This window comes from Setaria viridis, chromosome 4, assembly GCF_005286985.2.
Source record: "Setaria viridis chromosome 4, Setaria_viridis_v4.0, whole genome shotgun sequence".
Classification (NCBI taxonomy): Eukaryota; Viridiplantae; Streptophyta; class Magnoliopsida; order Poales; family Poaceae; genus Setaria; species Setaria viridis.
Genome location: NC_048266.2, coordinates 12585720 through 12605981, shown reverse-complemented (window position 1 = coordinate 12605981; position 20262 = coordinate 12585720). Strand labels below are relative to the sequence as shown.

The 20262-nt window shown below is 41.8% G+C and overlaps 1 protein-coding gene across 2 annotated transcripts; it reads left to right on the top strand.

Annotated features, from left to right (window-relative positions):
• Nucleotides 1–1189: 1189 nt before the first annotated feature.
• Nucleotides 1190–20232, top strand: LOC117852240 (uncharacterized). 2 transcript variants are annotated; one of them, XM_034734247.2, is made up of 21 exons: nt 1190–1508; nt 1993–3038; nt 4532–5183; nt 5266–5352; nt 6156–6202; nt 6612–6721; nt 7454–7554; nt 8285–8377; nt 9927–10010; nt 10129–10212; nt 10345–10413; nt 13237–13296; nt 14836–14907; nt 16036–16143; nt 18266–18342; nt 18538–18621; nt 18760–18871; nt 18960–19049; nt 19154–19219; nt 19295–19390; nt 19633–20232. In XM_034734247.2, exons 1-21 carry the CDS (start codon nt 1413–1415, stop codon nt 19753–19755), a joined length of 3357 nt encoding a protein of 1118 aa, XP_034590138.1. In that variant the 5' UTR covers nt 1190–1412; the 3' UTR covers nt 19756–20232. The 2 variants fall into 2 exon arrangements, with proteins under 2 accessions (XP_034590138.1, XP_034590137.1); XM_034734246.2 differs by having other exon boundaries at nt 19118–19219.
• Nucleotides 20233–20262: the final 30 nt, after the last annotated feature.

The window sequence follows — 20262 nt, the reverse complement described above, 5'->3', positions numbered from 1 at the left end:
ACAAATATTATATTATACCGACTGATGTTTAAATGGAAAATCTAAATATATATACCGACCAATGCTTGCTCGGGGAAAACTTGATTTACCGACCGATAATTTGTTAGAGAACTTTACCAACTAACTTATCAATCGTAATTTCCTACTTTTACCGACGCACATGTGACGGGGTTTTGCGGTTTGTGGTATAGTGTGGGTTGTTTCTCCTTCTCCGTCCCCACGCGGCACATGGGGGCGGTGGTGGACTCCGTGTGAATTTCGAACACCGGAAGTTTAATTACAAGCGGTTTTCGGAATTTATTATGTCCCGTTTGGCAGGACTTTTCAAAGTGCTTTTCCACTAGTTTTTAGTGAAGCTATACCAAAGGGGTAATTTCAAAACGGTTCCACCACCGAAGTCAGGGAGAAGCCGCGAAATGTCTTACACTAGAGAAGAGGAGCTAAAAAAATGGCTTCACCAGCTTCTCCTTTCTCTCCAAGCATTAAGTGATCATAAAATTACCCATATTATCATTAAGAGCCGTTTTACTAAATATTTTGCAAAACGACTTTAGCTCCACTAGATAAGCCACTTCACCAAAGGGTCAGAGCCGAAGTTATTTTTGGAAGGAGCGGTAGCTCTACCGTTTTGCATATATCTATCTGTTAGGCTAATCCCAGTGGGAGTTTCACAGAGGTTTCATGCACATTAAATACGGTGACACATCAGCATATGTGATGACATGGCATGGTAGTTATGAAGTGAGAGAGGGAAGGAGTTTCATCAGGATGAAACTGTGTATACACTGTTTCCAGGACTATGAAACCTATTGAAACTTGCATTGGGGGCTATGGAGTTTCATTTCATCTAACAATAGCCAATCACATGCCTCACAATTAAATGTTATGGGCATCCTATGAAATCGTGAAATAAAACTGTGCACTGGAACTTCCTGTTTCATTCATGAAAATACACCTTATGAAATGATGTGGTATTTTTGAAAACAGTGCACTTGGACTAGCTTGCTTCTCCTCAGCGACCAACGTGGATCTTTACGGGAAAAAAAATTCCAATATGGACCGAGCGTGGGCCTGAGTGGCAACACAGCCGCACGAATCTTGAAACCATCTCAGCCGCCAAAGCCATAACAAAATCATCCGGCGACAAAATCCGTAGATATTCCTCTGCCCCTGGGCCCTGGCCCCTCCAACCGGCGCCTTCCGCAGCTTCCGCTCCCACAGGCCAGCTCCGCCGCGGCGCCGCCTGCTCCACGCCTCCACCCTTCCCTCGCCACACCTCCAATCCTCCTAGCAATCGCAATCCACTCCCACCTTGCCCCTAAAACCCTAGCTAAACCCCACCCGAAACCAATGGTCCTCCTCTCCTGAGCGCGCGCCCGCCCTGCCCCGCTCCGCCCACGGCCTCGCTGGCCATGGCGCTCCAGCTCCGCCGCCTCCTCCCGCACGGCTATGCCCAGCGCCACCGCGCCGTCACCCACGCGCTCTTGCCGCCGCCGACCCCCGCAATGGTAAGTGGCTCCCACCCCGCGGAGAATTTCATCCAATGCGCAAGTTTACGTGCTGCGTAGTGCCGGGGTGGGGCGTGAACGCACTTGTTCGTTGTATTGCCCGTGAGGCACAGGCGAAGCTTTCTAGTTTTTTTTTCCTCTTTGATGGGATAGCTATGTCAAGCTGCAGAGTTCTGCGTGGAACTATGTCATGGTGCACATTATTTTTTTTATCCCGTGGATACATATAAAACATCTTGGGCCCCTGCCAACTAAATGTGCAAAATTCTGACTGGCAAGAAATAGAAACGTGGTGCAATTGTTTTATTCACCCTTTTTTTTCCTTTCGTTTGCATCAATTCATCATCATAGGATTAACTCAACTAAGAACATGGCTGAAGATGAGAGGAATGATACAATGGTTCTACAGTGTTATACTCTGTTTATGGTGTTTAATTTGGGCTTTGCTTGTCCCTTATGTGTTGTCTATTTGTTGCCTTTACAGCTTCAATTCGGGGTGTTTCAGAGATATTCTTCCGCCGCCTGGCCCTTTTCACCTTTCCGTCCCTGTGAAATGTGCAGGGTTGCATTCAGGGGCAATTCATCAGGGCAACTATTTTCAAGAAATAGTTCCGGGGTTTCCCTACAGCCCAAAAGTAGTGCCTTTTTAACTACTGGGCTTCTTGGCAAGCATAGTTCTATATGTTTCAGAGCCACAGACAACTGTGGAATTGCTTTGAAGGCTAATAATATTGGTAATTCAAGACCATTCTCAACTGCATGCAATAAAAAGCTAAGGTTCCTCATTAAAAATAAGAGTTCATTTGGAAACCTAAATATGAGAAGGGAAGGTGGAAGTGTTGCACACAGTTTGTTTCACAGATCTGAGAAACGACAAAGCACATTAGCTGCATGTAGTACCATTGCTGATGAGGCTTCAACATCTACTAGTACCAGCAGCAAGAGTGTTACTGATGCTAAGACTGACACTGCCAAGAGGAAGAGTTCTAGAGGAAGCAAAAAGGAAGTTCATGGAGATATGAAAGAAAAGAAAGTACCTACCAAGAAAAAGAGGATACTTGCTAGAACTCGTAAAGCTGCAACAAAGATGACCGAGAGTATTAGTGTTAACCAAGAAGACAAGAAGGCTGACAACTCTAAATCCAAAAAGGGTGCTGATAGTTCTAAAGAGAAAAAGGTGAATAATAGGTCAAAGTCAAAATCAAAGGTTTCTGCTGCTTCTACTGTGTCATCTGAAGCTGAAAGTTACATGAAAACCTCTAATGATGGTTCTCGTAGTGAGGCAAAGCCACTTGTACCACTGTATCCTCCCACAGCCAAATCAGTTGTGGTTGTGGAATCAGCCACGAAAGCAAAAGTTATTCAGAATTACCTTGGAGACATGTACGAAGTGGTACCAAGCTATGGTCATGTGAGAGATTTAGCAGGTAGGTCAAAATCCGTCCGCCCTGATGATGACTTCAGCATGGTCTGGGAGGTGCCTGCTGCTGCCTGGACACACCTTAAGAGCATTAAAGTAGCACTCAAAGGGTATGTTTCTTAAAGTGTGTAGTATGGATGCATCATTTCACATGTTTTGTACTTATATAAATTATAAAACGTAGATACTCTTTGGTTATTTGATATTAATTCTCTCTGTTGAAACACTGCCACTTTTTTTCCTCAAAGGTTTACACACATTAGTTACTGTGTTTCTAATCATAAAAAAGTTATAGACAAAAACAATATCACATAGGCCTTTCGTAGAAGTTTGCTGTAACGCTTGATAGGTTCCAGTTCGCATGGATGTTTGCCTCCAGAATCTTTTATTGTATTCAGAGCCACATTTTCATGATGCCAATGTCCAATCCTTATAATTCCTGCAGTAAAAGTGGCAACAAAGGATGACCTTTTGCATTGTGGGCCTGTTTGTTTGAGCTTCCTGGCAGCTTCTCAGCGTTAGAAGCTCAAACAAACATCGAACTTCTTGTGCAGCTTTTGAAAAGCTGAAAGCTCAGAAAAGCTGAGTTTGTATGGAAAGCTGGAAAGCTCAGTTTTGTGAGCTTTTCGTACCTTTCTGAGCTCAAAAAGCTAAACACATCTTCTAAAAGCTAGTGGTGGCTTTTCAGAACCAAAAAGCCAGCAACAGCTTTTCGGAAAAGCTCAAAAGCTGCAGCAAACAAACAGGCCCTGTGTAGTTCTTAACTTTATTGAATTAAAGTTACTGGTTTTTAAAAGTATTATTTATAACACTGAGCCTAGACCCTAACGGAGACTATTTACCTTTGAGCATAAACTTGATTTGCAAATTACAAATGTCGTATATATTTCTGTGGACAAGCAATTAATTTGTAGTAAATCTCCTGATTATTACACTGCATCCAAACTTATGAATTTTCAATGGCAGCTGCTAGAAAATATTAAAACAATTAGTAGTTTGTTCATTTGGGACTGTAGTTTCTATAGCTAAGCAATCCCTGCAGATAGTTTGTGCTCTGATTTCTTATTTTTATGTTCCTATATGTAAGTATCACCGTCACCAGTTTTGTATGCTTACATTATTCTTGTGATTGAAGTGTCACTATCATCAGTTGTGTATGTTGACGCAACATGCTAAAGTATTACTTGTTGGTTTGATGTTTTTGTAGTATACATGTTGTGAAAGTAAATCAACTAAATTCTGTATGAATAAAGTTCTGTGGTTGCCAATATGTAAAATTTTTCTGTGATGGTGGTTCCTCTAGTTGTGTCTATTTTTAATCTTTTATTTATATCTTCCATTAAGATGGTAAAACATGGCCTCAGCTGTAGCTTGAACTGTATCCGAACATATCTTTTGCCCACCTGAACTATGTAATTTGACACTTTCCCTTAAGACCAAACTTCTGCTTATACTAATGATAGGTTATATTAATCTGAATTCAACTAAGTTAGTATTATGAAAGCTTGATACATCTGCAGATGTATTGCTGATTGATTTTACCCCTCGTGTTGTGAGGAATGGTTGATTGTTTTTTTTACCAATGCCCTTCTCTTTTCTCCAGAGCAGAAAATTTAATTCTTGCATCTGATCCTGATCGTGAAGGTGAAGCAATTGCTTGGCACATCAAAGAAATGCTTGAACAGCAAGGCGCACTAGGCTGCAATGTGACTGTTGCAAGAGTTGCTTTCCATGAAATAACTGAGGATGCAATAAAAAAGGCTTTAATGGCCCCGAGATATATTGACATGGACTTGGTTAATGCTTATCTTGCACGCCGTTCTCTTGATTATCTGATTGGGTTTGGCATATCGCCACTTCTGTGGAGGAAGTTGCCTGGTTGCCAGTCAGCTGGACGGGTCCAATCTGCTGCTTTGGCCCTTGTATGTGATCGGGAAGCTGAAATAGAACAGTTTAAGCCACAAGAGTATTGGACAGTACAGACAGACTTCACAACCCAGTTTGCAAATCCTTCAAGTGGAACATTCATTCCATCCCGTATAAAGCTTCTGAATTCAAAAAAGTTGGATCAACTTTCCATATGTTCTCAAGAAGAAGCACGAGCTATAGAAAAGAGGATTCATTCTTCTCAGTTTGAAGTTCTAGGTGTTAAAAGAAGTAGAATTCACAAGAATCCTCCGATGCCATATATTACGTCCAGCCTCCAGCAGGATGCAGCAAACAAACTACATTTTACTGCAGGGTATACCATGAAGGTTGTTTCTGCTAGACTCATTATGTAGCGCATTTATATGTAGTATAATCTGTTGGCTCACGCAACTCATTATATGACTGCAGGTTGCCCAAAAGCTTTATGAGGGTATCAACCTTTCCTCAGATGAAGCGACTGGGTTGATAACATATATGAGAACTGATGGGTTCCATGTAAGTAACACCCAACATTTTGTTGACTCAAGTAGTTTTACCTTGTTTATTGTTGTGTGCATATGTTCCACAAGTCTTTGTTCCCCTCTGCTTTACTTTCTATTTGAAAATTTCAAATTGATCATCTAGTTTGTTCATAGTCTAAAGTTAGTGCATTTACTTTAAAATGATCAAAACTATGCTGCAGCATTCAGGTGCATGTGTAAGCCTTCTGATTAAAGCAGTGGGTAGAAAGCTGGACAGTAGGAACTTTAAATGATGCATTCACTTGAGCAAAACACTTCTTTTGCATGATTACTGCATAACCACACATTTGTTGGCACTTAGTTGAGTTGTCATTAATAGGCTTCAAATAGTTTAAGCCTGCAAAGTTGATGGTTTCGGAGTTCATAGTCAAAGCTAGACTGCTTAAAGAGTTCATGTTACTAGTATGCACCTTCTCTAATATCTTATGATAGATATACTACTCAAATTTACATTATGGAGATCAGAGAGCACGTAGATTTCTAAAATGCCACTTATCTGTGACTGTAGGGAGTAAAAGATAATAAGTACACTGAAACTTTAATTCACTAAAATTCTTGTATGAAACATTTCATGACTGGCATGCCAAATTGACTGAAGTTAGGTAACTAAAGTCTAAATGAATGATGCAATGGTACATGACGGACGCTTCTGACTATCCATTGATGTGAGATTTTCCAGAAAGTTGTCAATAAGAGATTATTGAAGATCCAATATACTAGATGTTTACTTGTTTAAATAGCTTGTTGACTTGTTTGTTCTCCTTTCACCCCTTGAAGATTTCTAATGGAGCTGCAGAAGACATCCATTCATTGGTCAAAGAAAGGTTCACAACTTTCTCTCTAAAGTAGCTGCTAAGTCTCTTTCTAATTTAACATGGTGCTAATTTCTCTTGTTCCATTTAACATGTAATCCATGCTTAATCCAATAATTTGGTTGAGTTCCTATGGGATTTAGTTATACTAGTGGAAATTTTCAGAGTCGCTCATATTTGTTTAAGGCTTATTAGATGAACCCACAACTGTAAGACACATTATTCAAAAAAGAGCTGACTAATTTAAAACTCTTTAATTGGTCTGAACTCTGATGATCTTTGACGACATGATAAGAGGGTTCAAGTTGTTGATTGATGGTATTCCGCTATAGTTTTGAGATTCTAGCACCTGATGTAATTATGTGAATCTGAATATGGTTTGTGGCCAGCAATTCTTCTTGTTGATTTGAATTTTCTTCAGATATGGTCAAGAGTATGCTTCAGAGAACATCAGGAAGTATTTAAAGAAGGTGAAAAATGCTCAAGAAGCCCATGAATCCATTAGGCCCACCAGTATCAGGAGGTTGCCATGTAATGAGTTACCCTGTGGTTTTGTTGATTTATTGCATTTCTTCAGTTACAGCTGCTAACTATCTCCTAGCAAACAATTTTGAGTAAGCTTTGGTACATGCATATTGCCCCATGGAGGTTATAATTCTATTATCTCAGATTCAAGAATCATCACGAAGATGTTGTTAGTAATGTACATGATATGCTATGATAGGTTTGGTTTCTTGTGGTCCACATTTCTTAATGAACAATATGTTGTACAATTCATGCCTTGTAATTCTGCCTCATACACTGCTTTATTATTTTCAGAGATTCGAGTAATACTTGTATGAAAATTGCACTTGGAATTTGTTTGCATCATTGAGGGTGCTGTGTTGTGCAATCTGTAGTGAATATGCTTTATGGATGACCATTTCCACTTGATAATGGCAGTATCTTTCCTCCAATCAGCATGTTCTATTCGATTGCATGAGCTCCTTACATATATATAGTTTTTTAATTTATTTTGAAAGTGATGTCACTCATTATTATGTATGTTTTTTAATATATGGTTGCGACACTATATCTCTTGCAGCATCTTTGGTTGGAGTACTTGATGATGATTCTCTAAAACTGTACACTCTAATGGAATATGGCAATGGATTGCATGAGCATCTTACATATATATAGTTTTTCTAATTCATTTCGAAAGTGATATCACTCGTTATTATGTCTGTTTTTTAATATATGGTTGCGTCACTATATCTCTTGTAGCATCTTTGGTTGGAGTACTTGATGATGATTCTCTAAAACTGTACACTCTAATATGGAAAAGGACAATGGCTTGCCAAATGGAAGCTTCCAGGACTGATCTGGTTGGTTACTCTTGCACTTCATTTTTCCCTATGGTTGATTTTGTTTTTTTATGATGGTGATAAGTTATGGTAAACAAAGTTCTATTGGCTAAGGAAAACCTTAATAAGTTGAAACATACAAGAAATTTGCAGCAGCCAGCAAGTGCTTCTAGCTGAGGAGACATGTTTCAGTTTTAGGATGTTTATTCCATTTTTCTTAATTTATGGTAGATTAATGAGGCATCTCTGTATATGTTACCTACATTTCCAATATCATTAGCATTAGGTTTTTGGGTGAATATGATGTATAAAATTCAGTGTGGTATTAAAGCCAACTAGTCAAGTGGTCCGGTATGTGTCAACTAGTCAAGAAAAGCAATCGCAGCGCAGTATGTGTCCTTCTTGCAGACCTAATTGAGGCTACATGCTGGAGATTCACCATGAGCTTTCAGCTAACTGGTTGGTTTGTGAAACTTCATTTAGCCATGTTTCTTTGCATAGTTTATATGTTTTGTGTAACTAAAACCCTGTTTACAATTGTTGCCATCTACCTTAGGAACACAGCTGAGGAACTTCACTTCAGCTGTTGTCTTCAATAAAAACATTTGCTTAAAACACATCTGGTGTAGTAGATAGTAAATGTGACATCCTCATTCTCTAGCATGGGAAACATGTTAAAATTCTTTGTACTGTGTTTTTGTTAAATTTTAATTTATTAAGCGTTCCATCAAACTACATGCTTGCTCTGTAGATTCAAGTGGATATTGGAACTCCTGGAGGAGACATGAGTTTTCATTCGTCTGCATCAAGACTGGACTTCAAGGGATACCAAGCTGTCTATGGGGTAAGTTCTAAAAGTATAATTATTGTACACTTGCTTCTTGCATCTTCTATGGATTTTAGAAATCCTCTATGGTGCAGTTATATTTGCACAGTCCTTCCTTTCTTGTACTTGAATTTCTTAAGAAAATGCGTTGGTTGGCTTTTAAGGTGGCCTTCCAACCTTAGCTTGTGCTACTTCTTTCAGCCTACTGAGTAGCCTGATGACACTTTTGATCTATTGAATGTATCAATGTTAAAGTTTGATGGTTCGGAGGCCAATTACTTTTCTGGTATAGCTTTTATCATATACATAATCTTCATTTGCTTGCTATTTGTTTCGGGGTACAAGTACAACTGGATCAGATACTATCTGCCTAACCTAAACGTAGTGTTGTTACTCTTTAGAGATGAATTGCACTTCTGGAGTTTGGCCGGGGCTTGAGGTATATCTCACCTCCTTGCCCCCATGCCAAATGATAGCTAAAGTTCGTCGAGGTCGGGTTTTGTATGTATCAAAAAGGCAAGTATGTGCAAGCTTATTGTATGGTGAGAGTATGTAGTGCTGTATGGGTTCTAAACTTATTTTTCTTCTTAATATAATGATACGCAGCTCTCCTGTGTGTTCAAGAAAAAAACATACTATCTGGGAAAATTGGGTGGGTATTTGTTTTAAACTACACCGTTAATCATGACTTATGATATAATTCCCTACTAAACTCCCACACCAAAGAAAGGATACGAAGTCTCTCTTAAACTCCCACTCTTAATTCTCTCCAAAAGCCAAACAAGGGAATAGGACTAAAAATTAAACTCAAGTCAATTCCCTAAGTGATCCCACCACTAATTCCCATGCCCCTTTCCCTCAGCTGCCAAACGCACTGTTGGTATGAACCAGCCTTGTTTTCTGCTAGTTTGAGTGGGTTTTCCCTAATGTGTTTAGCTTCTTGTACAAAGTAAAAAAAGATAAACACACATGTCCTCGAAAGCAACTTTTAGTCGTTGGCATTCATATCATATCATGAATTTGTGATGTATGATAGGCACTATTGCAAACGTGTAACCAGATGACCATTTATTTTTCTACTTCGCTATTGGGTTAATGTTTTGCTTGACGAACTCACTTATCTAGATGTAATCTATTTGCACTCATTCAGTATCAATTCATTCTTTTTTAATGTCGGTTAGGACATGGAAAGACAAATTTTTAGGTCACTTCATGGCTTCAGATATGCACAAAAATACATTTTTATATTGAATTGTTGCATAGTACATAATTTGTGTTATTTTGTAGCCCTGCAAGTTTTCCGTTGAATCCCTTTGTGGAGTTTGCATTCTTTTTCCTTAGGTTATTTCCTTCAAAACTTTTATCGAAATGCATGAGTTTGTTCTGATTCATCAGTGCCTTTGGCTTTTTTATGTTCTGGACTGAGCTCCGTTCCGTGCTGATGGTTAGGAGTAGGACTTTGCTTGAATGGAAGCATGGTTGTCAATTGCACTTTATGAGGAAATGTGTGCCAACTTTTCAGTTTACGAATTTAAAACTCAATAACAATAAACTTTGCTACTTTTAGGACATTGAGGCAAGTCCATCCAGCGACAGCTCTGAGGGAGATGCTGTGCTTGAGGCTAATTTTGAGGTCCTGTCCAAATTAAAGGTTAGCAGCTGCTGAACTATCGCTCGACGATTCCTTCCTTTTACTTCTCAAGCTACTGAGGTTATTGGCTATCATTCAACTATTCCAGTATGTTATTAACGCATCTCCTTTCTTCCAGGTTAAGGACTTTGTGTCTCCAGTTAATGTGCATCTTGGGCAACACTTTACTAAGCCACCACCACGTTATTCTGAGGGTGCACTGGTAAGCAATAATCTATTATGTTTTATTTTCACTTGTTTGCTCTGAGGATTATCCATTTCTGCAGTGAAATAATGTTTCTTTTTACTGGCTTCTACTGCTACAAGATTTTCATATTATGCCTGTTATCTCCAGATTAAAAAGCTAGAAGAACTTGGAATTGGAAGGCCATCTACTTATGCATCTATACTGAAAGTGTTACAGGTAATATAACATTCTACTTCCCTACTATTTTTACCATGGTATTGGAAGGCTATTTAGGTATGCCTAAAGTATATCTGTTAGCCTTTCTTAATTTAGACATATTCTGTTGATTTTTGTGCTGGATACTTAATTGCTAATATGTATCCGATGCCAAGTTTGGGCTGGGTGGCTCATGTAGATTCTGTCAGAGTGGTGCACTATAATTGTCTTGGATTTTGTGGGAATGTACATGGAGGCATGAGTTACTGGTCTATTTCAAGGGGTTAGTGAAGGGCTATCTGGCCTTCTTGCGCACAGTGCTGTTCCTTCCTGGACACAGCAGAGGATCTGCGCACATGTCTTCCAACGAAGGCTTATTGCATTGATGCCAAACTGATTGCAGTAGTTCTTAATGAGCTCGAATCCTATTATCAAGTAATAGAATCATATACCTTACTTCCCTAACTTTAAAAAATTACCCCCAATGTCTTCAACTAATTGCACCGATACATGTCCTGAGCTGATATCAACAAGAGGCAATTCCTTACGGGCCAATAAAAAAGTTCGCAATTCCATATCTACCATCAGAAAAGTTCTTGCACCTTAGAAGCCACTACCTCAAATTTTTGTTTCCTCTCATACCACTGCAGTCAATTCTGTCACCCCATCTCACCGTTAGAGGTATAGAAGCTGTCACATTTTTGCGGGAATGGCCAAAGTGCCCCTCTTACATGGGGCCCTATTTGTCAAGCTCCAAGTCAACGGCTTCTTCCCACCCCTTCCATGGTGATGGTCCCCCCATCGTCGACCTCTCCTTTCCCCACCCCCGCTCCGGCGCTCCCCCTTCACCACCGTTGAGTCCAACTCTTCTACCGCCCTCCTCGCAGACGAAGCCGACGACATCACTCTCACCGGTCACCACCACCGATGGTAGTTGAGGTGTCATCGCCAATGGCCAATCCCGACGACGACCATATCGACAAGCTCGACGTGTCGGACGAGAACGCCGTGAAACCACGTCACTATCGCTGCCCGCATGCCGTTCCACCTCAACGCTGGCGAATCCGTGTCCGCTGTGTCCGGGGATCTCAAAACCCGGCCTAGTGGTGCTGGAGGAGCGCACGGCGGAGCAGTCAAGGGCAGGAGCGGCTCCAGCTTGGGAACGCGTGTGGGCGGGGATCGGCAAGCTTCCGGAGTGTGCCATTGTGTTCAGCCGCCAGCGTGAGCTCAGCCTAGCGGCCACCGCACCGTGCACTTGATGGCCATTTCATCTTCCTTTTGGGTACTAGACTACTAGTACATAGCTAAGATTGATGCACGGGGATTATCTGTTCAAGGCCTAGCTCCTGCCTTCTCTCCCGGTGTTAGATTGGGTGCGCGTGCACGCGTCTGCCATCCAAGATTATCCCGTTCCATGAGTGGGTTGCGATGTGATTCCAACCAAAAAGCACGAGCTGTACAACGTGGGCTTCGGCTAAGGGGGGTGCGAGTGACTCTGGCTCGGGGATTCACAGACGGGCGGAGGCGTAGGCGAGCATCGCGGGCGAGCAGAGGCCCAGGTGGGTGGTGCACCTCGCGCCGGCCGTCATGCCATACAAGAACAAGAAGAGGGAATACGAAAGGTGGAAGATGAGGGCAAAATGGTCATTGCGACCTGCTGTTAGCTGCCGTTGCAGTCAAATTAGACGGCAGTGGTGTTGAGGGAAACAGCAAAATGGACTAGTGGCACATTAGGCACAATAACTTTTGTAGTGGTTGATATGGAATTGCGAACTTTTTTAATGGTACGTAAGGAATTGCCTCTATCAACAATGGCTGCATGACTGCTTTCGCACCTGTAGGTGCGCTCTAGGAAAGACTACATGCATATGCCACAAAATATAGCACACGCCATGCTGTCTTATAGTGTCCTGTCATGGGTGCATGTCACACTTGACATTTGGGTTGCAGTGGAAATTGAATGATGTTGGTCTGCATGTGGGTCTGGGTGTAGACTGTAGAGTACTGAGCCTAGCTCAGTTGGTGGGTTTGTGGGTGTACACTCTCGCCGCCCATGTTTGGGTCGTCTTTAACTCAAATTTGCATGCCTATTTCTTCTTATTACAATGCCACCTAGATCCTTCTAGGTTGATTGAGTCCTTTTTTAGGGTATGCTGTATCAAGCATTGTTCTAAAAGCTGCTAGGTGCTAGGTGCTAGGTGCTAGACTGGGATGGCGCCTAGCGTCTGATTGCTTAATAGGTAAACTAGACAGGAGGGTGGTGAGTAGGGTATAGCGGGGTGGGAGGGTGGTGCTGTTGCCTGGTGTCTATGAGCAGGGGTCTCAATTTGGTATATAAGTTGGTTAAGGTTGATGTTGAGCTATCATAATCATAGTCTTCTGGTTCCATTCATCGTGGACCAGGGTTTATGAACTGGTGCTCTGGTAGTAGAGCCCTTTTCAGTGATGTAAAAAAGGGACAGATACATATTCTCTCTCTGCTAATACTATCCTCCTTCGCATTCCCTTATGCTCTTCCTTTTCTATATCCCTGATCACTACCAGTTTCTTAAAGCTGAAGTCATATAAGTTTAAACCGCTGATTATAGGTCATTTTCCCTGGCATTTGGTGCTAATACCATGAGAGAACAAAGCAATAAAAAGGCACACTTATTTTTTTCCCCAGATCACATTCAGAACTAGCGCACTCTTATGCCTTTGAGTTTGGATAGCAACAACATATTGGTGAAAAACAATTGCAAAGTTTTAGAAATCTACTATGCACTAAATCTTACCTTCGTTCATTGTCATTAGTGCTGACTTGTCCACGAGGATAATAGTATTTTCTATACTTGTTTTGTTCAGGACCGGAAATACGTGACAATAAAAAGTCGAGTTCTGCACCCTGAATTCCGCGGTCGAATGGTTTGTTCTTTTTCCTGATTTGATGTCCTCCCTTTGGAATGATCCTATATGATCAAATATCTTTAGCTCTGTTATCATCTCAATTTTTTGTACATTTATTCTAAGACAGATAATACTTCAGGTAAATGCATCATTTTGTATTAGATAATCTATTCTGCAAATGCATATCATTTTGCATAGGGAAAATTGGATCTGCACCATCAATAGATCCAAAGTTTAGAAAAATACCACCAAAAGATTGAACTTTAGAATATTATCATTAAAAGGTTACTCCGTTGTTGCCTTCTACTATTCTGTTAACTGGACGTTATCTAGTGATTGAAAAAAAGAAGCTCGCATACACCCCAGCCCCAAACACACGCGCGAAACAGCAGAAGGGGATTGCCAAGACCATATGCCTGGCGAAGCACCTCCCTGGATGTGGTGGCTCCGAGTTCCCAAGTCCGAACCCTGGCATCAGCCATGGCTTCGCGGAACCGACGGTGCTGGGGCTGGGCTCCGCAGCAGGATTGGAATGTGGGGCCACGGAGGACATGCCGTGGCTCCGGCATTGAATGCTGGCGGCGAGGCACCTATCTGACCTCATCCCATGGGTTCCAGCGACTCCAGTTGAGCGGCTGGGAACTGCTTCCGCTGGGGAGCCACAATCCCCTTTCAGGGCTGCGTGTGTGCGTGTGTTTGGGGGCTACCATCAGAGAAGTGTGTAGGCTATGTGCTATTCGTTCTTGAGCTACTTAGAGAAGCTCAAGACTAAAAGCACGTGGAAAAGGCATGGAATTATTAATCTGCCACACGCATGGAAGGAGTATAACTGCAGAAGGTGCAAGTGTAAATTAAACCACCATCACGCTGCCCCTAGCGGTTGCTGATGCTGCCACTGCAAACTCTGCCTCATCTGATCGCCCTTGCTGGTCTGCATATTACTGGAAGAGGAGGTACCAGCATGAGTTTTTCTTTTCTTTTTCCAATCAGTAGTTAATGTCGAGTTAACAGAAGTGGTAGAAGGCAATAACGGTGTAATCTTATGATGGTGATATTCTAAATCTCGATCTTTTAATGGTATTTTTCTAAACTTTGGATGTTTTGATGATAAAGATCCAATTTTCCCTTTTGTATAATGTATCTTTATTTGACTATTTCATTTGTCTCTTATTATTATTTGTAAACAATGCAAGTTTTCGCCAAAACATCTAAAGTTTACCTTTATCTCTAATGATCTCAGAGTATATTTGTATGGTTTTGCTAGCAAAATGCCTGATTACATCTTGCCATTACATTCTTGTGCATTTTGTGGTGTTTACCGTTGCTTAGAAATTCCCTTCCCTAGACCCTGCGAACTTTAGCACTGGGCATTCCCCCTTTCCCTTTTCCAGCTCAATGACATGTTTCCCATATCAACACCAGTTATATTTATAGGCCCTGTTTCAATTTATCTGAGTTTGCTTGTTTTTTTTTTCTCGAGCACTAGCAGAGTTTGCTTGTCCTAAATTAAATTCCAATGTGTCTTATTTTGGTGTTCAATGTCTTCTCATTTTTCAGGTTTCGGCATTCGTTTTGCACCATTTCTCTGAGGTTGCTGATTACAGCTTTACAGCTAACATGGAGACAGAGGTAGTAAACATTTCTCAGTTTATAGTTTATGTGGTTTATACCATAGTTCTAGAAACCTGCCTAGGCTGGCTGGTTGGTGGCTACTGCTATTAAATATTAATTAAACCAATATGAGAATTCAGGAAAGCAGCACATCCTAATGGACACTGGAACGCTTCTAACTGTGCTCATGATTATTCTTGTATTCAAGACATTAGCAACATTTTTATTATAACTGGAAATGATTCAAGACATAAGTCATGAACTCATGGTGCTCTGGCCAGCAACCCTGGGATGCCAAGAGCGCTTAAATGTCAGTTAGATGATGAAGACTATACTTACATAGCATTGCTTCTAAATGCCTCATATGTATTAATTTCATAATAATCGCAAATTAATCTAATGTTCCAAGATGAAGAGGACTACTACCATAAGTCTAATTATTTTTATTACAATTACTAAGTTTCTCAGTGATAATGGAAGACAAATAAATATTGTAGTAGTTTGGTGTGGCAACCCAATACAATTTAAAGTGTGAACGGCAGTTGAGAGGGGCAGATGAGAGCTGAGGGTCGCAGAGAATCCACAGCACTGTTTAGGACACGTCAGCAACTTGAAACTAGCCCTAGACTGTCAATTTTTCAGTACACATTGTTAATTTCTGTGCTTCCCCGTGCATGCTAAATCTGAATTAAAATATGATAACTACAAACTGTAGTGAGTGTAATGAGGAAAACAATGCTCGTCACAAGTTCACAGAATAAACATATCTCGGAGACGGATCTGAATTTGGGCTTGTCTTGGAAGGGGAAGATCCCCCTCATGATGCCTTCACACTGCAGTGTGTTATGCCTGGGGAAAAGCAGTATAGTTGATTTCTTAATCACCCTAATTCTGTAATGAGCTAATTATGAGAAGCCATAAAAAGCATGGGACTCAAGCAAGACAATCCGCTTACCTCATGATTATATATTTCTGAAGATTTTTCTATTAGCTCTGGTATCTGCAGAACTATTGCAATCAGAAAATGAACTTTATATTGCTACCAATAGCGTTTAATTTATCCTTTATAAAAACATCTTTCAGTAATATGCAAAAATTAATTGGTTGTTAAATCGTATTGAAGTTCCTTTTCTTTGACATTAATAGCTAGACAATGTATCTGCTGGTTCAACTGAATGGAAGGGTCTTCTGAAAGATTACTGGGAACGATTCAGTAAATATTGTGCAGATGCTAGTAAACTGGATGGCAGAAAGGTAAGATTTATTTTAATTTCTGAGTATGCTGGTGTTGGTTAATTGCTCAGCTCATTTGCTTCTCTCTTCCTTTTGCAAAGTCAATGGAGCTGGTAGAGCTCCTGGCCTGCTACTGGGTCCTGCCTGCTGTATATGGCAGCAGTGCCATGAGTAGAAGGGCAAGCATGCCCTGTCATGTATTGTGCTAAGTAGTAGGTAGTTGGTAGTTGGTAGAAGCACTCATTCTAATATGTACTCTAGTTTGACTTTAGTCTCTATAAAGAGTAGAAGAGCAGCTGCAGCTCAATTCAGTTCAGCAGCACCAAAATTGAAACTGATTGTGTGTGTGTGCTCTGTTCTCTATCTCCTTCTACCTCCAGCTTATGTTTGTGTGAGTGTGGCTGTGAGGTCAGGGAACTCACCTTGGCCATTGCCAACAAGTGGCATCAGAGCCGAGTTCTTAGTGATTCAGCGCGGCGATGGCTGAGAGAGGGCAAGGACGAGGGCGCCGGCCGTCTCTATCACCAGAGCGTCGCGGGGCGACGTGCGTGGTGAAGAAGATGGTGTGGGACATCGGCGGCGTGCAGTACCCCATCCTCACCCGCGGCGACTACGCTGAGTGGGAGTTGATGATGAAGGCCAGGGGCCTTTGGAAGTCCGTGAGCATCGGCACGGACGATGAGCAAGAAGACCAGATGGCCATGGAGGCCATCCTGAAGGGCGTGCCGTCGGAGTTCTCCGTTGCGCTCGGCTCCAAGGTCACAACGAAGGAGGCCTAGGAGAGCCTCAAGACAATGTGCCTCGGCAACGACTGCGTGCGGAAGGCGAAGGCGTAGCAGCTCCACCGCGAGTACAAGGCGATCGTCTTCCGCAACGTTGAGGCTGTCGAGGACTTCGCACTCCGGCTCACGACGATGGTGAGCCAGTTGGGGTCGCTGGGCGACACCATCACCGAGGAGGATGCCGTCACCAAGTTCCTACAGGTCGTGCCATCACGATTCGCCCAAATTGCAATGTCAATTGAGACGCTGCTCGAGATGAGTGAGCGCACGATTGAGGACATTGCGGGGCGACTCAAGGCGGTCAAGGACCGCGTCGTGGAGGCGCCGGCGCACACATCCGCCAGCGGCCAGCTGCTACTCACTGAGGAGCAGTGCGCGGTGCGTGTGCGCAAGCGGAAGGCAGGGGAAGGGTCCTCTATTTCGCGAGGCGGCGGTGGCGGCAGACGCGGAAGAGGGCGCAGCAAGACAAGGAAGAAGGGCGGCGGCGGCGGCGGGCGCGTCAGCAAGGACCAGTGCCTAAACTGTGGCAAGATCGGGCACTGGGCCCGCGATTGCAAGCAGCCGCGCCGCCAAGACCGCGTGCACCTGGTCCAGTAGGATTACGAGGAGCCCGCCCTCCTGATGGTGCAGGTTTGTGCTCTCAGCGACGTGGTTGAAGAAGCCCCGCGTGCACGCGTCGTGCTTGATGAAATGCGAGCTCAGGTGCACCTCGGAGAAGAAGGTGGCGGCGGCGGCGGCGCGGAGAAGAAGATGTGGTGTGGCTGTGAGTTCAGGGAACTCACCTTGGCCATTGCCAACAGCTGGTTCTTTGATGATACAAGTTCTCTTAGTTTTGGTTTTGGATGACAATCAAATCAATCTTTTTGAATGACACATCAACTGAAGTCAACTATTTCAGGTTCATTTCTCTGGTTAATAGATTAGGGTTTTTGCTTTGGTAGGATTTTATCCATAGTCCTGTATTGCCTAAAACTGATCAAGTCTGCATTTGCTTTGAAGAAAAAGACATGAGAAATGGCAAACTACAATATTTCTCTGTGTCTCTGCTGATGCATCTTGGTTAAGTAGATATTTAAAAACTGTCCACTTATATCACCCAACAGACCACGGTTCTGGTTGAACCCTACATATGTGCAAAGGGAGCTCCAAAATATTTTTTGGGGAGGACTGAACACTTCTTGGGGGCAAAAGGTGGCATGGTCAACTGGCTGAGTCCAGATAGTTTCACAATAGTCTAGCGTAGCATTGGGTTGCTTTAGCTTCTTTGGAGCATGGAATTGCTGAGTTCAACATGCACATTTAATACTATTGATATACCTGTAAGCACTAAACTTTCGAAACTAAATTTGACATTATTGCAGGTAGAGAGAATGTTCGAAGAAAAATTTGGTCCTATCCTCTTTCCTGATGATGATAAGGACAGTAGAATTTGCCCTAGGTAATGCATGTCACATGTACCTTTAAGCTATCTTCCATAGATCGTACATATTGAATACTGGAAATCAAGATATTTGCAATATTCATTCAGGTTTCTGTTATGGCTAACCTTCAATGTGATTGTATTATGGGATGCATTCACGTTTGTAATTATCAACATCCTTTTTTTTTGTGTGTGTGTTTCCAATTCCTGCAGCTGTTCTGAGGGAACCCTGAGATTTAAAGTAAGTAGGTATGGTGAAGGTTACTTTATAGGCTGTGATCGACATCCGAAATGCAAGTATGACCTTGTTCACCCCCACTATAAATTGAATACCTATATTCTTCATTGTTACTTGCTATGTATTATGAGTTCCAGGTTTATTTATTGATTGTTGATGATTATTTTCATACCTAATCACTGGTCTAATTACTGTAGATACATTGCTCGCTCATTGTCACAGCAAGAAGATGATACCGAACCCATAGATGAAAGTCCTAAGTCTTTTGAACCCAGGTTACTAGGTATCATGCCTGATTCTGATAAAAAGGTATTTTCAATTTATGACATTCAGATTTGTTATTTGCAAATTTGTAATGTGAATTAAGTGTGTAACAACTTTATTGCTAAATCTACAGGTGTTTTTGAAACAAGGTCCGTATGGTCACTATGTCCAGGTTGGAGAGGACAAAAAGGGACTGTTTCCAAAAAGGGCTTCCCTTTCTGAGGTGATCATTACCTTATTTTTTCTAAATTAAAAGGAAGCCCATAACCAACAATTTTCTATCCTTTTCAGGAGCTCAAAACAACTGTTATTGAACTCTTGTTTCAGGTCAAAGATATAGATACTGTCACTCTAGAAGATGCAATTGAGCTGTTGCAATATCCCAAAATTCTGGTACACATTTCTCTGAACTGTAGCTGTTGGTGCTTTTTGTTGAGTTGGGTTCCATGATATTGTATTTTCCTACAGGGAAAACATCCCGATGATGAGCATCCTGTACTTATAACACATTCTAAACTTGGATACAACATCAAGCATAGGAGATCTCTTGCTGCAGTTCCAAAGGTACATGCTACCATCATAACATTTTAGTTTCAGAAACCAGAGTACCAGACTAACATTAATATATGTATTAACATATCAGCTATGATTGTCCGATTCCTTGTGTTGTAGCCATATAAAAGATGTTTACATTTCAAAGTTTGATACATTTTTATTTTTCATGTGCATTTATTTTTTATCGTGTTTGGTGAATTTGGAGGCTTTACTTGCAAGACTGATAATATCTTGAAAATGTTTGATAACAGAATATGGATCCGAAGGAGATCACGCTTGAGCGTGCACTGAAGCTTCTGAGTGGTAAAAGTGTCAGACAGATTGGTCGGCCAAAGGGGAAAGCTAAAAAAAAGGAACCCGTTGAATGGCATTAGTGAAGCCTAAACTCGTTGCAAAATCTGAAACGTGTGTGATTGATTGTTGATCAGTTGTATCCGTGCAGAAAATTCAGAGACGGTCAGCACAAAGCATGAGAAGTCAATATTCATACCATAAATTGGTTCGGCCTTCAGCATGGTCAGCACAAGGCTCTCTGCGTGACAATGAAGCCGGTCAACAAGAACATGAACTGCGCTTCACAAGCTGCCTTACATTTGATAACTAATGCTGGGTTTCTCCACACTGGCCAGGGGGCTAGGGTGATACATAACTAGTCAAATTCAGGTCATATCTTTTCATTTCATTTTTCTCGTAGTCGTCATCAGAAGTTGTATAGAAGACACGTACACAGCCTACCAGATTATACACTCATAGGCTGAATTTATACATGTTTGCAAGTCCCAGGCTCCCTGCTGCCTACATTTTTGTACTGAAGGTAACCGTCTTAATTCAGAAAACACAACCATTTGTAATGCTGGTTTGGTGTGGCCTTACGGGAGCTA